At 48.2% G+C, this 17,554-nt stretch overlaps 3 protein-coding genes and 1 non-coding gene across 8 annotated transcripts in view; 3 read left to right on the forward strand and 1 right to left on the reverse strand.

The window, feature by feature from the left end:
• The first annotated feature begins 1,974 nt into the window (after nucleotides 1-1,974).
• Nucleotides 1,975-8,311, forward strand: pcolcea (procollagen C-endopeptidase enhancer a). The gene is made up of 9 exons (XM_035433875.1): nucleotides 1,975-2,131; nucleotides 4,109-4,217; nucleotides 4,393-4,651; nucleotides 4,806-4,930; nucleotides 5,338-5,474; nucleotides 5,603-5,886; nucleotides 6,227-6,307; nucleotides 6,876-7,046; nucleotides 7,597-8,311. The coding sequence occupies exons 1-9, from the start codon at nucleotides 2,028-2,030 to the stop codon at nucleotides 7,725-7,727; spliced, it is 1,401 nt and encodes a 466-aa protein (XP_035289766.1). The 5' UTR covers nucleotides 1,975-2,027; the 3' UTR covers nucleotides 7,728-8,311.
• A 1,365-nt stretch (nucleotides 8,312-9,676) lies between these two features.
• LOC118236828 lies at nucleotides 9,677-9,867 on the reverse strand. Its single transcript, XR_004767108.1, has one exon. It is a non-coding gene; the product is annotated as a U2 spliceosomal RNA (small nuclear RNA).
• A 1,878-nt stretch (nucleotides 9,868-11,745) lies between these two features.
• Nucleotides 11,746-15,759, forward strand: si:ch211-237l4.6 (uncharacterized protein LOC446130 homolog). Of its 5 annotated transcripts, none has more exons than XR_004766952.1 (4): nucleotides 11,746-11,930; nucleotides 13,539-13,797; nucleotides 15,205-15,317; nucleotides 15,577-15,759. XR_004766952.1 is itself a non-coding variant. In XM_035433879.1 (3 exons), the coding sequence occupies exons 1-3, from the start codon at nucleotides 13,969-13,971 to the stop codon at nucleotides 15,741-15,743; spliced, it is 315 nt and encodes a 104-aa protein (XP_035289770.1). In that variant the 5' UTR covers nucleotides 13,839-13,968; the 3' UTR covers nucleotides 15,744-15,759. The 5 variants fall into 5 exon arrangements, 1 of the variants encoding a protein (XP_035289770.1); XR_004766954.1 differs by having other exon boundaries at nucleotides 11,916-11,930; nucleotides 13,614-13,797; XR_004766953.1 differs by lacking the exon at nucleotides 11,746-11,930 and adding an exon at nucleotides 13,091-13,105.
• A 214-nt stretch (nucleotides 15,760-15,973) lies between these two features.
• Nucleotides 15,974-17,554, forward strand: part of LOC118235955 (F-box only protein 24-like) — a 2,966-nt gene continuing 1,385 nt past the window's right edge. Inside the window, exons 1-2 of the mRNA XM_035433877.1 lie at nucleotides 15,974-16,994; nucleotides 17,109-17,192. Coding sequence (XP_035289768.1) covers nucleotides 16,920-16,994; nucleotides 17,109-17,192 — 159 coding nt within the window. The 5' untranslated portion in view covers nucleotides 15,974-16,919. The remainder of the gene's footprint in view (nucleotides 16,995-17,108; nucleotides 17,193-17,554) is intronic.

Raw genomic sequence — 17,554 nt, forward strand, 5'->3', positions numbered from 1 at the left:
GGGGGCAGGGAGTAAACCCAGCGGGGGAGGGGGGGGGTCAGTATTGAAATGGAGCCGGGTTCTGCCCGAGGACCTCAGGCGCACAGGGAGTCTCTGTCTGCCTGTCTCACATTCAACCCCCCTGCCCATCTCCCTCAATCCGTCTCACTTTCTCCAGCTCTCTCTCCCTTGCTCATCCTTTCTCTCTCTCTTCCTCTGTCCCCTCTCTCCCCCTCTCTCTCCCTGTCTGGAGGAGATAAGTGTCTGAACATGACTGAGAGCAGGAATGTGACTGTAAGCGGGTGTGGGGGTCAGGGGGGGATGTGGGGGTAAGGTGGGTGCAGGGGCGGGTGCAGTAGTGACCCAAACCTAAGGCTAAAGCAGTCCTAACGGGCTGCCTGCACACTGGCTGTTTCCAGAACAATCCATCATGACATGAATTCCAGCCACAGGGGGCGGGGGCAGGGGGTGGGGTCGGGAGGGGGCAGGGGAAGGGGGCGGAGCAAGGGGGGTTGTGTAATGGAGACTTTTGGCGACCAGTGCAGTATTTATGGTGCAATCTGATTCGGTCCTTGTTCGAAAGAGCTGACCTCCCACTGGCAGAATTTTAGTCTTTTTTTCCCCAGCGCATTTGTGACAGGAAGGAGACGGAGGGAGAGGAAGAGAGAGGGGGAAGGAAACGGGGAGGGAGAGAGAGGAATTTAATGAACTGGGCAAAAGTGAAACTATTCACCATGAACCTCCTGCGCCTCGTTTTGGTTTAGTTCACGTCTGAAAGGATTTTTCAGTGCTGTGATCCGTGTACATGCACACACACACACATGCACACGCACATACACACACCCCCTGCTCCATTTCCTCCTGTGCATGCAGTTCTGCAGCTACTGTACATCTCTCATCATAATTTACGCCCCTTGGGTGGGAAAGCCGTTGTGTGCATTTCATGTGTGATGAAGGGTCTGCTGGAACTGTGTGTTTTAAAGGGCCTGAGAGACTTGTATGTTCAAGCTAAGGACAGTGTGGACAGTGATGATGATGATGATGATGATGATGAAGGGGGCCACGTACGGCCAGTCTCAGGGCTCTCTAAATTTAGTGCGGAAAATAAATAAAATGCGAACATCATACATTTAAGACGGGATCTGATTTATAAGAGGAAGTTGCCCATTACAGCATGCATATACACACACGCAACCCCCCATAATGCAGTGCGGGACACACCCCTCTCAGCCCTGACACCTGTATGTAAACTACAGCCCATTACAGCAGTGCCTCGATTAACGGGCCAAGGCCTCGTCAGCCTCGGGCCCAGAACAGCGCACACATGGCCATGGCTCCACGTGAGGACCCGCCCGTCGGGAGGTTGAGGATTTGAGGTTCAGTGTTTGAGGTTGAGCATTAGAGGTTCAGAGCCAGAGGTTGAGCATTAGAGGTAGAGCAGTGGTCTCCAACCCTGGTCCTGGAGAGCTACAGGGTCTGCTGGTTTTTGTTTTCGCCTTAAAATCAACACCCAATTGAGACCCAAGACACCAGGTGAGTTGAGTTAACTGTTATATCAACTGCTCTAATTGATTCATGAAGTGCAGAGTCACTATGAAAACCGGTCTGTAGCTCTCCAGGACCAGGGTTGGAGACCACTGAGTTAGAGGTTGAGACCTGGAGGTGAAGCGTTAGAGGTTGAATGTTAGAGGCTGAGTGTTGGAGGTTCAGAGGGCTGAACCTCAGGGCTGTGTGTGCGGTGAACAGGGCCAGCAGTGCAGTGTAGAGGTGATCCGAGGTGGACAGGCTTGGCAGGCAGACTGGGAAAAACAGAACTCAGACACAAACAATAGCCCCCCAACATAAATCCACCTTTTTATTTCCCTCTACTCTCTCCCCTCTATTCAGTTCTGCTTTTAGTGAAGTCGAGTAAAGAGAAACAGCATCTGGTAATAATTAAACAGACCCCCCTCCTCTGCACTGCCTCCAACTCCCTCCCTCTCTCTCCCTCCTTCCCTCTTTTCTGCCGCTGGCATCCCTCTCTCCCTCTCTCACTTTCGGAAAGCAGGATGAGGTGCAGGGCATCTATGTGGGTCTCTGGTTCCTGTCTGGTTCTGGTGCTGGGATGGGTGCAGGCCCAGAGCCAAACTACTCCGAGAACCAACTATACCAGGTGAGTGTGTGCATGTGGACGCAAGTGTGTGTGTGTGTGTGTGTGCGTGAGACGAAGAGAGGGCATATATGTGTGTGTGTGAGACTGTATATATACATGTGTGTGGATGAAACTACATGTGAGTTTTTAAAACTAAGAGAATGTTCAGCCTTACCTCCGTTTTAATGACCAAGTATTTTTTTTTGTACTTCTCGCCTCTGACTCCCTCTCAACAAGGTGGCTTTAGGTGCTTCAGTTTTAAATATTAATTTTTGCCTTATTTTTTAAATTTTCTTCTAAAAATAACTATCAGTGTAGTGGATTTGAAACGTAAAAACGGACGCAAAACAAAATGTCCCTTCGGTTTCCCCCGGCTTAGACTGGCTGTTGGGTTCTAGAGAGTTCTGGAGTGCGGTTTACACCCCCCCGTGTTTGTCTTCAGAATGAGAGGGTTTGGTTTGGAGGGGGCTGGACTGGGTCAGCTGGCTTTTGTCTGCGTGGGAGTTTGCATAGTTTTACGTGTATGAATTGTGGAGCTCTCTTAGATCTGTAGCAAATTGCACAAACAGATCCTTCACCAGCGACCTACAGGCTGCCGTTGTGGAAAGTTATTTTCTCCTTCTGTATGCTGGTCTTTTGTCAGGAAAAACAGGAGGGGAAAAAATGTGAATGTTTATGATTTGCATGAACCTCTCTTTTAGAGAAGTGCTGCCGTGTACTTGACGGAAACACCGTCCTTAACGCAGCGAAGGGTTTACACCACTGAGACTCCACTCACACAACAATACCCAACAAGCTTTTAACACTGTGGCCCCTGAGGACCCAAATTCAGTAAGAGAACAGCAGTACAGAGAACAGCAGCACAGTACAGAGAAAACAACAGCACAGACAGAACTGTAGCAAGGGAACAGCAATACAGAGAAAACAACAGCACAGAGAACAGCAGCAAGGGAACAGCAGTACAGAGAGAACAGCAGCAAGGGAACAGCAGCACAGTACAGAGAGAACAGCAGTATAGAGAGAACAGCAGCACAGTACATAGAGAACAGCAGTATAGAGAGAACAGCAGCACAGTACAGAAAGAACAGCAGTACAGAGAACAGCAGCACAGAGAGAACAGCAGTACAGAGAGAACAGCAGCACAGGGAGAACAGCAGTATTGAGAACAGCAACAAGGGAACAGCAGTACAGTGCTGCAACACTAACTCAGGGGCATGTTTGACTTAGAGACACGTCTAGTGTCTCAGTTTAATCACATGAATATATATTCATGAAAATATGTTGGCAATACCTTGGTCTGAAAAATTTCCATTGTATGAAGGCAAGCAGTTTTCTTCCACAGGATTCAAAAAACATTTGAATAGGCACAAGTGGGGGCGGGGTGATGGCACAGGAAAGACATCGAGAGAGGGGGAAGAAACAGAGAGAAAATGAGAGAGAGAGGGGGAGGGAGACAATGAGATATGGGAAAATGGAGAGAGAGAACAGACATGAGAGAAGGAAAAATGCCAGTGCAGAAGCCTGTCAGTCCTGGGGGGGGGGACAGAACTTCAGCCTGTGGGGATATGGACCCTCCAATCACCCCTCCATTCCCCCCGACCCCCCCCCCCTCCCTCCACCCTGGTCACTGACCCAGGGGACACTGCAGGGGGCGAGAGCTAATCTTACAGGATGTGACTCAGGCAGACTGTGTGTGTGTGTGTGAGTGTGTCCGTGTGTGTGTGTGCGCGTGTGTATAAGTGTGTCTGTGTATGCAAGTGCGCCTGTGTGTATGCATGTGAATGCATCTATGTGTGTGTGTCTGTCTGTGTGCGCGCGCATGTGCGTGTCCATATGTGTGTGTGTGCATGTGCGAGTGTACCTGTGTGTATGCCTTGTGAATGTATGTGTGTGTGTGCGCGCGTGTGCGTATGAATGTGTGAATGTGTGTGCATGTGCGAGTGCGTTTGTGTGTATGTGTGTGCGCATGTTTGTATTAAATATCTCTCTCCCTCCCAGGCCTGTGTTTCAGTGTGGGGGTCACTTCGTCACGGACTCTGGGTTTGTGGGTAGTGAGGGGTTCCCCAGCTATTATAAGCCCGACAGCAAATGCACCTGGTACATCACGGTGAGCTCCCAGCACAACAGCCATCAAAACGACTAACAATAAACACCAGAGAAAACTCAAGGGTGCCATCTTGGCTCTATATCACATCACACCAAAGCTCAGACCACCATTTTGGCTCGGCCCATGAGGGTGCGGCAGAGGGCTCATGTGCAATGTCTGGCCCCTCCCCCCACAGGTCCCCGAGGGCAACGTGGTCATGCTGTCCTTCCGGATCTTCGACCTGGAGGCCGACCCACTCTGTCGCTATGACTACGTGGACGTGTACAACGGGCACTCGTACACCATGCAGAAGCTGGGCCGCTTCTGTGGAACCTTCCGGCCCGGCGCGCTCATGTCCACCAGCAACACCATGATGGTGGAGATGGCGTCCGATTCGGGCACGGGGGGGCGGGGCTTCGTGGCGTACTTTAACGGGGCGAAGCCCCACGTGGACGGTAAGCTGCGCCCTCAAACCCACCATTCCTCCGCGACTCCTGAGCAAATCCACACGAGCCTGAGGAACCAGCATTTACCATCTCCTCCTCCTTCCTCATCCGCCGACTTCTCTCATCCCGTCTTCCTCTTCTCCCTTTCCCCTCTCTCTCTCAGAAAACCAGTTTTGTGGAGGAAGAATGACCAAGCCGCAGGGTTCTCTGAAGACCCCGAACTGGCCAGAGAAGAACTACCCAGCAGGCATCAGCTGCTCCTGGCACATCACAGTGGAGCCTGACATGGTCGTATCCCACAACCCCCTGCGTGTTTATCTTCTGCCCCCTGTGCTTATTTTCATTCAAAACCTCCCATCCTTCGCTCAGACCAGCAGACCCACAGCATTCCTGTGTGACTCTGTGATGCGAGTCTGCAGGAGTGTGGAGAATGTTGACAGAATTCTATCCTTGCCGTGTCCGTCTGTCTGCTTCTACTACAGTGGAAAATTTCTATATTTGTTGAATCCATTGTTATATTTTCCTACTTTTTGACTTTAAAACGTTATTCCTTCCATTTAACGGATGTAGCGCATTTGGATAGCAGTGTTTTAATATCTGGATACACTTCTCCCTGTATTATCATTGGTGTAGATTTGAACGTGAGACAGAATCCTGTGTGTTCCAGTTATGCTCAGTGTGTTCCTGTCTCACAGATAATCGAAGTGAAGTTTGAGAAGTTCGACCTGGAGCCCGACAGCTACTGCCGCTTCGACTACGTGGCCTTCTTCAACGGCGGCGAGAAGGACGACTCGCGGCGGATCGGGAGGTACTGCGGAGACCTCCTGCCCGGGTGAGTCACACGGAACCTTCCGGAAGCGCGCCGAGGGTTCCTCCTCAATCCTGCATCTCGCTACATTCTCCAACATTCACACTCATTCATGTCCCTTTTGCCCCTGGGGGCTCTGGCTCTGCCCACAGAGACATAGTGACCAATGGGAATGAGCTCCTGGTCCAGTTTGTCTCTGACCTCAGCGTGACCTCGGACGGCTTCATGGCGAGTTATTCCAGCATCCCGCGCGGCTCCAGGGAGCCGACTGTGGAGGGGGCCGCTGGGACGGGTCCCAACATGGACTCTGCGCCCCCCAAACCCAGCGTCAAGCCCCCGGCCCCAGCCCGCCCGGCCCCCTTCACACCCAAACCCACATCACCACCTCAGCCTGAGCCCACCACACCCAAACCCGCCACCAGGAAGAAGCCGCTCAGTGAGTGGCAGCTGATTGGATACTGAACTGAGCACTCTGATTGGGTGATGCATTGAGCCAGTGGATTGGGTGATACATTGAGCGAGCTAATTGGGTGATGCATTGAGCCACTGAATTGGGTGATACAATAAGTGAGCTGATTGGGTGATACATTGAGCGAGCTGATTGGGTGATGCATTGAGCCAGTGGATTGGGTGTGTATGCGCAGTGACCTTTGTACTGATTGCTTGTATTGTGCTACTTGTGCATTTTGTGCCAGTTGAGCCCTTTGGGGTAGGCAAGTTATGCCTGTGTGTGTGTGTGATGTGTGTGCATTGATGGTGTGTGTGTTTTTTGGCAGACCCACCGCAGAACCCTCTGTGTAGAGGAGCATGTACTCGGGCTGGAAACATTCAGAGCAGCTTCTGCAACAGTGAATTTGGTGAGTCACACACCTGTACCTGCATCTTACCTGTAACACCCTGGCACTCACACCTGTGCCTACATAAACCCCGCGACTCACTCTGGGTGAGTGCCGTACCAAGTTTAAGGGTATAAATGCTCTTGCCATGTCTTAACTGGCCTTTGTGCCCTAGGCTGTATGCTCAAAGCTCAGTGCACAGTTTTTTCCTTTAACAAAAAAAGGACTGATGGGGGCATCTGGTGGCTATGTGTAGTACTGCACCAGCATTGTTTCTATGTGCCAGCGGATTAAGCTGCACACCTGTGTGAAGTCACACCTGCGTGTTTGTGTCAGAGAAAGCATCCGTCTCAGTGTACTGGACATTCATTGCGTCCTCCCTGACTATAGCGTTGAGGTCAGGCGTACAGAGGCAGTGCCCCATTAGGGATTAAACCAGCAACCTCTGGGTTATTTGAGTAATTCCACAGCAGTTATAGCAACACAACTACTACTGCCTACACAGTGTTCAGAGGCAGGTAGTCATGTGAATGGTTGGTGCCGTGTGAAGCGGATGAGTGACCGTGCCCCCCCCCCGTTCCCCCCCCAGTGATCACGGGAAAGATCACGGCAGTGACCCCGGGGCTGAGGGGCAGCGTCAACATCAACGTGTCGCTCATCAAGGCCTACAAGGCCGGCCGACTCACCATCACCCAGGCAGGGGAGGCCATGTCTGTGCGCCTGCAGTCCACCTGCAAGAAGTGTCCCCTCCTGCGCAGAGGTACACACATGCACACGCTAAACACACACACACACTAAAACACACATACACACACGCGCACAAACACACACACACTAAAACACACACACACGCACTAACATGCACACGCGCACTAAAAGACACGCACACACACACACATACGCACTAACACGCACACACTAAAACACACACACACATGCACACGCACACTAAAACACGCGCACACACACACACACACACACACACTAACACACACACTATCCATACATATGCATGCACTATACCAGTGGCAAATGGAAGCTGGTCGATTGACTGATGGATGATTGGGTCACTTGCTCTCACCCTCTCCCCTTTCTCTATCCCTTTCTCTCACTCACGCTCTCTCCCTCTCATTCGCTCTCACGATCTCTCCTCCCTCTCTCTCTCCCTCTCACGCTCTCTCCCCCTCTCATTCGCTCTCTCTCCCTCATCCTCTCACGCTCTCTCCCTCTCATTCGCTCTCTCTCCCTCTCACGATCTCCCTCCCCTCTTTCTCCCTCTCGTGCTCTCTCTCCCTCTCACGCTCTCTCAGGGATGAACTACATCCTGATGGGGCAGGTGGATGAGAACGGGCGTGGCGTTCTGGTCCCTGGCAGCTTCACCCTCCTGTACAAGGCCGCAGCGCAGAAGCACCTGACCAATCTGAGCAGGCGCCCGTGCTGACCTCACAGCCCCCTCCCACACCCAGGGAACCGCCCCCAGAGCCCCCGACCAATGAGAATGTCCAAAACCCTACCAGAGACTTTCGCCCAAACAGAAAAATCGCAGGTTACAACTCCATCAATGATCCTGGGCCTTGTTTCACAAAGCAGGATCACAGAGTTAGCTGGATAACTGCAGAGTAAAACCCAAAACCCTCCCAAATCTGGGACATGGACTGAAGTGAAGAGCCATTCTGGGTTTTAGTGGTTGTCCAGCTAACCCAGTGATCCCGCTTCCTTAAACACCCCCCGCTCAGAGCCTCTTTGTGAGCCAAAGACTTCAGCCTTTATGTACCGATCTTCCTCCTCATTCCTCCTCGTCTTCAGACTCCGCTGTCGTTAGAACGCTTCCTTCAGCAGCGACCTGTGAGGTCGTCACACCACACAGTCAGCAAGCCCGAGAGACACACCACCACATTCCCCCGTTTATCCTCCCAGTACTGAAACCTATATTTTGTATTACTGTCATTTTATACACACAGATGTCATGCTATATTTGATTGTAATTTATGATGTCGTCTAATTAAAGGGTTTATAACACACCAAGACAGAGCAGTGTTTCTTACCTTCCGGTGTAGATTACCTGACATGCCCACACCCTTTCCATAGATAAACAGCACTTATAACATAACTTAAGACGAGAACAGGCCATTCAGCCCAACACTGCTCATCTATTCCTACCACTAAACTGTACTTAATGCTTAGTTTACCTAAAAGCTAAATAGTACCTAACACCGTATCAAGCCGGGCCTTGAATACCCCCAGTGTTTCTGCCTCCACTACATGTCCAGGCAAGCTATACTTAATGGACACTTGCCTGGGTTTTAGTCCCTGATACCATTCTACAGACATGAAGGTGAAAATAAAAATATATACAGCCAACAATATGACCCTAAAAAGATCTAAGCAGTCATCACTGTGCAGCACCGTCCCTGACACCCCAGAAACAGTCCATCTTCTGCCAGACTAAAAACACAATTCAATTTTTAAAAGCTTTAGTTTCAGAAAAGAACATTACATACATCAACCAATCATTCTTCAGCACACAATCACATTTTCCCAAGTGCAATAATATAGACTGAAATTATCTGAACAGGAAAACCTCTTTAAACTGCACCTTGGCTCACCTATCACTGAAATCCATAAGGGAATCACTCGTTGGTCCTGAGAGTCGGTGCTGAAATGAGTTTAGACCATTTGCAATAAAAAATAAAAATAAAATAAACAATCTCAATATTTCAAATGAAATCCCCACACATTCAAGCCCATTTTCAGGGGGGACAGGCTGTACGGAAGCATCCAGAGAGGGCTTAATGAGTTCACCAGTAAAGTATGGTGTCGTACTTCTTTGCTCTAGCTAAAATACATGTAGGCTATTGCTTTAGACCCTAGATCGTATAGGACCCCGGAGAGGTCAGGAAGCTAATTTAAACCAAAGTAGCTGCCTGTCACCACTGAATGACTGCAAGGCTTTGTCTTGAAAGGGAACTGCTGACTTGCACTTGGAAGTTACTCTGCGAGCTTCCAAATCTCCTCCTTTCAGGAAACCATGAAATGCAGCAAGCCACATGACACCACAGTAAAATCTAACACGTGTAGACGTACAGTATTCCAATTATACAAGCCATACCCAAACAGTACATCAACTACCCAGTTAGTCATCATAGTGACATTATAATCACATTGTCTCAAAAAAACATAAAATTCAGCAAACCATGTGATTCCAAATAAAACTTGACACAAATAGACATACAGTATTTTGATTAACACTTTCAACCTTTACCTGCCTAATTCAACACAAAATTCTATTATACAAGACACAGACACATACTCAATCTCCAGCCTTAACAATTATGAACACCACTCAAAAATCATCTACATTTTTCTTCAGACCATTATTTTTCCCCAAATGGGGAGTGCACCGTTCCTGGATGTACTGCAATACCAGGTCGATGCGTGGAGTGGACGGAGCAAGCCCCTATTCCATCTCCCTGTTCCAAAAATCAATTTAATATATGGTCCCCAGATAGGGGACATATCAGATATTAAACTGATAAGAACAGATACTACACTTGATCTTAGCCAAAAGGCCGAGAAGCGATACTGAACCGTGGTTTGAGTCGGGGGAGTCGATGTGGGAAACACAACGCACAGTGACGGGAAGGTAAATTTGGACTACACTTCTCAACGGCCCCGACAATTCACAACGGTTAAATAACCAATTACAAAACACAAATTCATGTATCCATATAGCTAGATTAAGTATATTTTTTAATAGTTTGATCATTTTGAGAAGATCCCATGATACATTGCAACGTACACTAAAACATTTTCCACCAATCAGACCCGTTAGTGTAATTATAGTTTTTACACGTCACTCCAGTGAACTACGGCAAGAGATGAGGGGCAGACCGCACAAACGCAATGTAAAGCGCTCCCTTCTTTGCACGTTTATCCGGTTTAACTTTCACAAACCTGTTGTGCAGCACAAAAGACAATGCTTCGGATACGGCGTCGACACACACAGTGTGTTCAAAACGATTGTTTTCAGACGGTCTGCATTTCAAATCGAGTAACGTTACAACACCGCACTGTACCAAAGAGGCATTCGAAGCTCTTTGATTGTACTGCATCCAAGCGTTGCTAGCCAAACATTCGCCAAATCCCCTGTGATATTTGCTAACCACGAGCCATCTTTGGTTAAACACGTAGCCAACGCAAAACTGAAAGCATCGTGTTATAATCACACTTTATAAAATACACGTGAGAATACCAGAAAAATGTATAGGAACTGTTATACAGACATTTAAATCGGTTACCACGTTATACCCGAAGTCTACATATGGTGTAGCAATTCAAATCCACATCCATGTCATATCGTTCAACGGTATTAATTCGAGTAAGGTGGGGGTTAGTAACAGTTTTGCACTTAATGGTTACTATTGTTTGTGTCAAAACACTCGACAGTACTTAACAACGGGTCTAACAGGTCGAGACGGCGCGGATTATGTAAAACCATCCAGCATAAAAAACTGTCCCCTAAAATGCTCTCCCCTCGCAAACAGACGTTAATTTCACAAACTGGCGCATTCAACTAGAGCACCTCAATACAGTCAAATTCATTTTCGTATCGCTGTACAACCACCCCCTGGCGGACAGATCGAGGAAGTAACCATTTTAATTTGACGCCATTTCAAAAACTTCACTGCGCGGTTTGCGCTTGTCCGTTTCATGTCCTGAATTCACACGTATAACTTAAAGCGTTTAGACGCCATTTTGTAAAATTATTTACTTACGTTTAGGCCGTAGCTGTTCCAACAAGACGACCGAATACCCACAGCAAAATAAGTAATAAATAGGCATGGCAATGCCCAAGATATCACAACCCTGCTAGGAATAGTCTATCTGCCATTGCGGATCCAGCCCTCCTGCCAGAAATCTTATCAAAGCCCCGTTAACCCAGTCAGTCAAATTAAACGTTTGTAATATAAAACTTAAACAATGAGCGGCCGCAAACCCACAGCAAAACAATTAATTTTAACACAAACCGTTCGAAGAGATTTCACAATGCCGTAGTAAATGCCCAAGCTATCACAACCTATAGTCTATTCGCCATTACGGCTCCGGCCTGCTAGCCAACTTGGCAAAGCACCTTCTTACCTCCGTCAGTCAGACTAAACGTTTGTAATATCTTTTTTTTTATTTTTTTTTTTAAACAACATACGTGTTTTCAGTTTGACATTATGACTTGGATCATTGTAATTAATTTTGAGACTTTAGCCAGCTGCAGTCTATCGATAGCTTTTTTAGGGAGACAGGATGTAGGCCTACCTCGCATAGGCCTACTCCAGACTTCCTATTTCAATGTAGCCTACGCTTACGAGCTACGGATGCATATTTTCTTTCTTTAAAGATGGGCAACCGCTTGTCTACGCACTGCCCTGAATGAGTTGTACTAAAAAAGGAAAGGTTACATTTCAAAACTAAAAGCAGGGGGACTCAGCCTACTTGAATATCACTCTTTCGACAAACCAATTCCTACTTTCAAAAAGACCATGTAGCTGATACCAGCAGTCCATAAAAGTTGGTAGCCACTTACACGTTCGTAGGCTATTATTTACTAGATGAATTGGTGGCGAGCAGCAGCTTTCTCGGCAAAGACCAGGTAAACACTCACGTCGCTATTTTCACTAATTTCCGTCTCCTTTGAACTCGCACATGACCTTGAGAGTTCACAGCCTATAAAACACAAGCGCCAGAATGGCGGCACCAATCCAACCCCCTACAAACACACCTGCTGCCCTTCAACTCGGAAGTCACGTAGTGCTAATTGTGTCCAAATTAAATGTTTAGTCGCAAATTCGCCTTCGGGGCTTGACATTAACACTTGTGTAGAATTCAGCAGTGGCGAGAAAATCCGTCTCTCTTACCAGCCATGTTGGCGGGTGACCTTTTGGTAGCATTTTCTATGAAAAAAAAAAAAAATTGTAGTTTACAGAGGACATCTGAAATAATTAAGTGAATTTGAAGTGATACTTATGTGACACTACAATTCCCATGAGTACTGGTCTGCCCATCCAGTTTGCTCTCTCGTGTCTTGACCTCGGCTCTGACTCTGACGCACTCCTTTTGGAAGTGGTGATTAGTGATGTCCGTTCTCGCCTGTCCCAGGGAATGTTCGCGCTACATCGGCAGTGAATAGAAACGCTAAACGTTTAGAACGCTTAACGAATAGAAACCCCTCGGTCATCTCCAGGTTCCAGGTACGGCAGCATGGTTAAAGCGCTGTGCTACAATGCCGGGCTGCACTACCCTCAGGCGCCTGCAGGGGTCACCCTCGCACTGATCATTAGAAGCCAGTTTACAGACAGTTTACAGAATTCACCCACGATAGCCTGCAAATAATCAAGAATAATCACCCCCCCCCCCCCCCCCCAAATAAAAATAAATAAATAAATAAAACGTGCAGATCCTGGAATGATCTTATATGTGGGTTCCACAGTTGAATGGCAGACAATCAGGCACAATGAACTTTACCAAGTGAATCTGAATTGGGTACTAAGGTCAGGTGTAGTGCCAGGCACATATACACAGACTGGCAGGTACAGGTGCAGGTAAAGGGCTACACCTGCATGTGATGTTTTTCCCTCAGCAGTGTTGCTGGTTTGTGTGTTCCCAGCTGGTCGCTCACACAGAGAGTCAGGCAGGGAACTGTGCAGGTCTCTATATATAGACAGAGGGGAACAGGATGTGCAGGCCTGAACTTTCTAGGGAGGAACACCTGGGCACAGAGCTACAGGAAGCGCGGAAAACACAGCAGCTCCAGTTTACCTGGAACAGGTGGTACAGCTAGTGTAGACCGCACAGGAAACGGTGCCCTCTCTCTTTCTCTCTTTCTGGGTGCATGTCTTTGGGTGCGGGTCTCGGCAGAAATTCCGCTCTGGGCGTTGGCCCAAACGGAAAAAATAAAACACGGAAAAAAGAAAACCGAAGGAAATTAAGTTGCAACTGACTGTCGGAGAGAGTCGCTTTGAATGCAAGCGTCAGCGGCACAATAAAGGGCAGTGATTACTCAAATCATGTTAGCCTATATATACCGCCTGCTGTCTATTCGTAAAGAGACCAGTAATGATAATAATAATAATAATAATATTTCACACTGTACATTACATTACCATTATTCTTGATACCTAGTGGGTTGTCATTCCAGATAAACATCCGTGCGCGTCACAACATTTATTTAATAGAGGACCTCACTTTGCCCCGCTCTCAGGTTGCCAGCCAGGTAAAACAGATACGGAAAAAGAGGCGGAGGCGCGTATGTCACATGGCGATTATCTATTTAAAGGCTCCGTCCCTCCGCGTGCGCCAGACCCTTCCCAGTGTGGTCGCGCGCGCATTGGCCGGAGCTGTTCTAACTACAGGGACCACAGCCAGCCAGACTCGCAGACCTATGTGGGGCAGCGACCTCAAAAGGAATTCTCAACGAAATAAACGCCGGGGCGGCAACAAATCTGTCACCCAGCAACAGGGTAAGTTCATGGAAACGTTAACTTTGAAAACGCTGTTTAAACAGAAACCTGTAACGTAAAGGGAACTGGGGACTTGTTTTTGGTTTTTTGAGTGTCTTCATTTTAATTTGGGCTTGGAGCGCTGGCCCGCATTTGTGGAACCCAGAGGTGCTTAGTATTTAAAACAGAATCATGGGTGTAACAGGCTTCAAACTGTTTCAAACTGAGTGAGTGAAATTGAATAGCGCAGGGGGCTTCGTTTGTGTAAGCTACCGTGTCCCACTCTTTTAAGGAAAGACACTATAAAGTGTTCTTACGTCGGGAAGTCCAACGGTTGTTTTATCCTACGAATTAGAAATGAATACATGGATTCATAAATTCTGAACACACGTTGATTCTGGGTATGGCTTTGGTCAGATGATCTTCAGAGCGAGAGCTGCTCTAATTTTCTCCCCCCGGATGATGTCCTTGCTATTATTACCTTATATAACGGACTTTTCAAGGAAAACTGCTTATGCGGGTCCTGGCTGTTGGACAGCGAGAGCCCGTCATGCCCGGACGTCTTTCAGCCAATGGCAATCGCCTCTTGAAGTGATTTTGCATCGACAGTTAAGCTTTGGATTAAATGTAAAAGAGGATGACTTTGCTCGAAACCGCGTACTTGCCTACTGTTGAGTGTACTAGTTGTGTTTAGGCAGGTAAGCTGTTTCTGACACGGCCAGTGCTTTTTAAATCAGGAAATATGGCAACAGATTGCTCTTAAATGGAGCTCGTTGTTAGGTTGGTGTGGACATTTTTCAGGTGACAGCGCTGGACCCTGAGCCTGTGGTGATGATGTTTTTCCCCACGGTGTTGAGTGAACTGATTCTTTAACGGGGAGAGCAGTGATTTTAGCAGCCTGCTCACACAGACCGGCTCAGACTGCGGAGACGGGACGGGAGGGGCTCAGCCGGGGCCTCTGGGGGTCAAGAAATGAAACAGGGTCACTAGGACATGGGCGTGGGGCAGCATAATGAGTATGGAGCTGTAACCTAAAGGTCGCAGGTTCAATTCCCAGGCAGGACACTGCCGTTGTACTCTTCAGCAAGGTACTTAACCTGCATTGCTTCAGTATATATCCAGCTGTATAAATGGATGCAGTGTAAATGCTGTGTAAAAAGTTGTGTAAGTCGTTCAGGATAAGAGCGTCTGCTAAATGCCTGGAATGGACACCTGGGGGGCCCAGACAGGCACACCCATGACCCCCCATTCCTCCTTTGGCTCCATGCTCAGGCCCACGGGGGCGAGACTGTGTGACGAGGGTGGGACACGTACCCCAGGTCCTCTGGCACCGCACTCGGGCCTAATTTTTATTCCGCTCCGCAGCGGGCAGGTGTGGCCAGGTGAGGTGCCAGACCGTGAGAGTGAATGTGTCTCCTCTCCTGACAGACCATCCTCCTACCACCACCACCAATCAGGCATGGGTGTGAAGACGCTGCACTGTTTCCCCTGGCAACGGCGATGTAGAGAACGTGGCACGAGACATCGCCCCCTTCAGGCGGGTAAGCTTCCTGCACACTGCAGAGGGGGGGGGGGAGGGGGGAGGGGGGGGGGGGGAGGGGGGGGAATCTGTGAGCTTCAGAAACCATGAAAGACCTGCCGGTCACTAAGAACCCTCCCCTTGGCTGTGATGTCATAAAGGGGGTGGAACTCCTGTGAGAGTTCATTAGAGAGGGACATGCTGCTACATGTTGTGCCTCTGCTTGGAACATTAAGGGACTGGAACATTAAAGACTTGGAACATTTTGTCTCCCCCCCCAGTGCTCCCCGGGGACACCCCAGTGTACCTGTCCCCCACGGCGGTCTGGTGCTCTCCAGGTGAGGGCAGGGCTGGTGACACCGCCACACACCGGGTGTACCTGCCGCACAAAGCCTGCGTTGCCCTCCGACACCAGATGGATTGTAACGTCATCGACGAAACCAGCTGACTGCCCCCCCCCCCCCCCCAAAAAAACAACAAGGCATCCAGGGATACGGATACATCATGATGAGCGGCTCAGAACGGGCTGTGTGTGTATGTGTGTGTGTGTGTGTACGTGCATGTGTATGTGTGTATGTGCATGTGTATGTGTGTATGTGTGTGTTCAGTCTGTGTATGCGTGGGGGGGGGGGGGGGGGGGGGGGGGGGGGGGGGGGGGGGGGGGGGGGGGGGGGGGGGGGGGGGGGGGGGGGGGGGGGGGGGGGGGGTGGCAACCGCCCGTTCATGTTCTGGGGGCATTAGGATGTATGATTATTAGAGGAACTCTTAAGGGGAAGGGAGGGAGGAGACAATGGGAATGAAAGTAAAATTATTATAATATGAATATGAATGTGATTGTGAATGTGTATGTATTATGAATATGAATGTAAATTTGAATGTATTATGAATATAAATGTGATTATGAATTTGGATTTTGACAGTGTAACTGTTCAGTTTATTTCTCTTTATCTCCACAAAGCCCACATGTCCTTTTTAAAACTGAAGCTCTATTTAAATTTGATATTATATGTCTGTGTGTTCTGGGTGTTAAACTGGTGCTGATTCTGTGTAGTATTTTGCATAACAGCAGTCCTGTTTGACTGCGCATGGCCCATAACAAACTGCAAATTTGGAACTCTTCAGTAGGAAACAAAAATCCTTCTGTTTATTCTGATGATATCAACACTGAAACTCACAATTTTTTTTGACATTTAGTAGTACAGATAACATTTGTTTAATTTGTATAATATTTGTTTAATTGATTACATACCTTGCCTGAGGGTACAATGGCAGCCCCCCATCCAGGAATCAACCCCACAATTATCCTTTTTCAGGATCAGTTTTGAAAGGGAAATGTATAGGCTCCATGCAAGTAGATTATTTCCAACAACATTTTATTGTGTGGGGGGTATTGTGCCAACTGTATTCGCATCTGTGACGTTAAGTTTCTGGAATCCTTGGAATATGACGGCATAAGAAACATAGCGATGTCACAGACAATATGGTTGGAGATATACATCGCCCTATGGTTCCAGAAATCCCATTTGACCACTACGGTTTTCAGCAAGACGCCGAAAACCAGCAGCAGCTCGAGTTGCTCGATCGTAATTTCTTGAATAAGTGATAAAATCAAGAACGATCAGCAATGGACGACAATCTGGAAAAGGAGGGGAGGAAACGTCCCCCAGACCCGAGTGTTAAGCCTGCAGTGCCCTCTACAGTAAGTGTGGAGTAGTACACATTGGGAGGGCGAGGTTCCGCGGATGTTTGAGGGTAGGCACGCCACTGCCCGGAGAGGAGATTTAAGGTGCTCCTGTTTGTGTACCCCCGATAGTCTAAGAAGAGGAAGACGGTGACATCTACGGCCAAACAAGATGCTGCTTCGCGGGTTACCATCGAATCGCTTCCGTCTGAGATGGTGAGACAGGCAGATGCAGTTGGTTATTGGTTAGAAACGTCACATACATCAATGAGTCCTGGCCCTGAAACCTCTCTGCTTTAATTACGAAGCCCAGCGCAAAAAAATTGCTTAACTACTAACCAAAGTCAAATGCGACAAATGTGTCTATGGTGTAGTCAACAATAAAACGATTTGTTGAGTGTAAGGAGTTTGGACTGTTTGGGTCATTGTCCAGAAATAGTGGTATTTGGAATTTCAGTATGTCTTGAACTGCATTTCGTTGTTGTCACTCAGTATTTACGGAACAATCTAAATTATAATTTGAATTTAAAAATAAGATTTCTCGCTATTTATTTAGTTCCTGTCAAAACGCGTTTCCG

Source organism: Anguilla anguilla, chromosome 9 (assembly GCF_013347855.1).
Source record: "Anguilla anguilla isolate fAngAng1 chromosome 9, fAngAng1.pri, whole genome shotgun sequence".
Classification (NCBI taxonomy): Eukaryota; Metazoa; Chordata; class Actinopteri; order Anguilliformes; family Anguillidae; genus Anguilla; species Anguilla anguilla.